This window comes from Sycon ciliatum, chromosome 5, assembly GCF_964019385.1.
Source record: "Sycon ciliatum chromosome 5, ocSycCili1.1, whole genome shotgun sequence".
Taxonomy (NCBI): Eukaryota; Metazoa; Porifera; class Calcarea; order Leucosolenida; family Sycettidae; genus Sycon; species Sycon ciliatum.
The window spans coordinates 18,553,613-18,556,805 of NC_088647.1; the positions used below are offsets into that span (position 1 = coordinate 18,553,613).

The window sequence follows — 3,193 nt, forward strand, 5'->3', positions numbered from 1 at the left end:
TTGTTGTTGTTGCTGCTGCTGCTGCTGCTGCTGTCGTTGTTGTTGCTGTTGCTGTTGGTCATTTTGTAACAGCTTGTACAATTCCCTGTCCAGGTAGTAAAGCCGTCTCTCTCCTCTCTCTCCTCTCTCTCTCTCTCTCTCTCTCTCTCTCTCTCTCTCTCTCTCTCTCTCTCTCTTTCTCTCTCTCTCTCTCTATCTCTCTCTCTCTTTTTTTTTACATACAAAGTGTCTTGCTGGCGAATTGCTGGCATTATGGAGCAACAGAAGTTCCGCTGTAGATACTGTTCTACTGAGGCGGTGGCTTTTGTTGTGTGATGACATAGATACTTCGAAGTACGTGGCAAAAGCCAAGCTGAAACACCAAAAGCAAAATTGAGTTAAATACACACACAACACATGTACAGTACCTACAAGACAATGAACTCACTGCATGCTGGGGTGTTCAGGTGGACCCACTGCATGCTGGGGTGTTCAGGTGGACTCACTGCATGCTGGGGTGTTCAGGTGCACCCACTGTATGGTATCATACTTTACACAATCATCACCGAAGCACAGCGATTCAATGCCAAGTCAAATAGCATTGAGCAAGACAAGTCTCCCATACATCAGTCCAAGAAGCTAGGTTGTGGCAGACGCACAGCTGACATGAATGAAGTACATGTATGTAAAAGTAGAGTGGAAGGTGGGAAGCTTGGAACAATAAATCAACCACAAAATTGTAATGCCACATGAGTTCCAAACAATCCAAATCAGACGATACCAGATAGACTCAGTGTCACCCACCCTGGGCAATAAGCGTGAACAGTGAGAAGTTCCAGGCAGGCCGGATCACAGCAGTACATGTAACATCAGCTATACAATTGCCCAACGACATGCCTCATGTCACTTTGCCTTCCAACAGAATCACATAAATCCTAGCAGTGGTACACTGATGAAAACTGGTGTGAAAATATCCTCCCCGGATAGATATACAAGTAGGTACATGAATGTGTGGAAACAGGAGGTGGAAGGATGGTTTGAAGTGGGGAGAGGGGGTGGGGAGAGGGGGGGGGAGGGGGGGTACTACCCTGTACAGGTACAGGCGTCGCCAAAAGAACTCCGGCCGATACCATGGTTACAGTGGTATGGTAGATCTGTACGTGTTCACTGGCGATACTGCACCGTGGCATGCATGCACGTCAGTAGCAGCACAGCACTGAACAGTTATAGCCAAGGCAGCGTAAACTGTTTACCACGTAATGCCCTACACAAGAGTAAATTCATCTCCCGCATTGTTGAGTGTGACAATCCAGTACAGGTCACCTGTGACGTTCGGGATGGTTTCTGTGGCACCCGTTCTCTCGTGTCTACCAGTGAGAGTGTGACGATCGTGATCAACTGTTAGAAGAATGATGTCACCAGTTTGCCACGGTTGACCAAGGGCTGTGCCGGTGTGGTACTTACCTGTACTATGGCCAAACCAACCAAAACACTGTGCCGTGTCCTGTTGGTAACATTCCAGCTTTGGATTACTAGATGAACAAGCAGAGAGAGAGATGTCACCATTGGCGGTCTTGTCAATGCTCACCTTCAGCGTACTGCTACCAGTATCAGTGACCATAGGTGTGGTACATGCTGATCTATACCTACCACCGGCACCGGTCTTACTCAATGAGTGACCATCATTGGTGATATTCAACTGACTGCCACAGCGATCTCCATCAAACCTCGGAGTCGCCGACACCACCAGCTTCTGTGGACTACCCTTCAGATGGACACAACCAATCTTGGCTGAGATGTTGTAGTGGCCAGTTTGCAATGGAGTATGTCGGGCCTGTATTTGTCCGGTAGCAGGTGTAAGCTGTGTGCACATGGTGGTTGTGTCCTCATCGAGACCGGATATTGATATCTCCAGTCCAATGTTTTCCACTTGCTCTTGCTCCACGATACTTGGGACAGCACTGTCTGGTAGCTCTATAGAGATGTTCAAATGGTCGTTAGGATGGGCATCGTCGGGACTCTTCAGTGTGCCATCAGCAACATCCAGCACTGCTCCTGTTTTGCTGATGTCATTGAGTAGGGATGTGGTGTCCGTCGTGCCAAACACAATGCCACTGGTGACACATGGCTCTTTCTCGTCCTCCGCAGTTTTCATGGTTTTCACGATAGACGCATCCACCCAGGACCACACACGGAGAAGCTCAATGTCATCCTGAAACGACTGAAGAATGCTGGCAGCACTCTCTCCTTTCGACACACACTCCTGAAGTTGGTGTAGTTGCTTCTCAAGAGGTTCCAGTTTCTGCAACCTCAGCTGATCGAGTTCGGCTAGAAGACACTCTTCTCGTTTCTTCACAGCCTCCATCAGTGGCTTGAAGAAACCTGAAACCTTCTCTGAAGCATACTCTGTTTGACTGTGTACCATTCGAATGTTCTTCTCCACGGTCTCTATGGCACTGCTGACAACACCATCACATTCTGATGTACAATTGCTCAGCTTAGTGGAAAGTGTGTCACGAGTGTTTTGTGCAGCACTGGCAATATCCATCACCTTGTGTTCATCATGTCTGTGTCCTCCAGTATGTATGCACTGTGTGCACAATAGCTGATTGCAATCCAAGCAAAACTGTTTCAGCACTTCATTGGTGTGTAGAGCACACCTATGCTGGACGACGCTGCCACTGCTGCTGCCACTGCTGCTGCCACTGCTTGTTGACTCAGTCTCTGTGATGGATGCTGCAGACAGTGGGTTGACGGTGTGGCCTCTACCTGATTTTGATCTCAGGTGACCAGTACCATGACACTCACAAAATTTCACATCACAAATCTCGCAAACCACGGTAGCCGCTCTGTCATCCCAGCACTCATTGCACGTTGGTGAAACAGGACTCCGCTGCAGTTGTCCAGTCGCTCCATTCACATCTTTTTCTTGGACCACATTTGGAAGAGATCGTAATGGATCCAAGCTAAAATTCACCTGCGTGCTGACCAAACATTGCGGACACTTTATGCAGCCATCAAATCCCAAGCTGTTCTGCAGGCACGGCACACACAATGCGTGCAAACACGAAACAAACTTTAGAGTGGTCGTGGACGACCCACAACCGCCACACTGCACTACGGAGGACATGGTCCCATCGAATGAAAAATTGACTAGAACTCGGAGCACTGTAGTCACTACGTGGACTGGAGTGGAGGGACGACTTTGAAAGTC

General features: G+C 48.6%; 1 protein-coding gene across 1 annotated transcript; it reads right to left on the reverse strand.

Moving 5' to 3' along the window:
* Nucleotides 1-565: 565 nt before the first annotated feature.
* LOC135817926 (E3 ubiquitin-protein ligase TRIM71-like) lies at nt 566-3,193 on the reverse strand. The gene has a single exon (XM_065331229.1). The coding sequence runs from the start codon at nt 3,107-3,109 to the stop codon at nt 1,244-1,246; it is 1,866 nt and encodes a 621-aa protein (XP_065187301.1). The 5' UTR covers nt 3,110-3,193; the 3' UTR covers nt 566-1,243.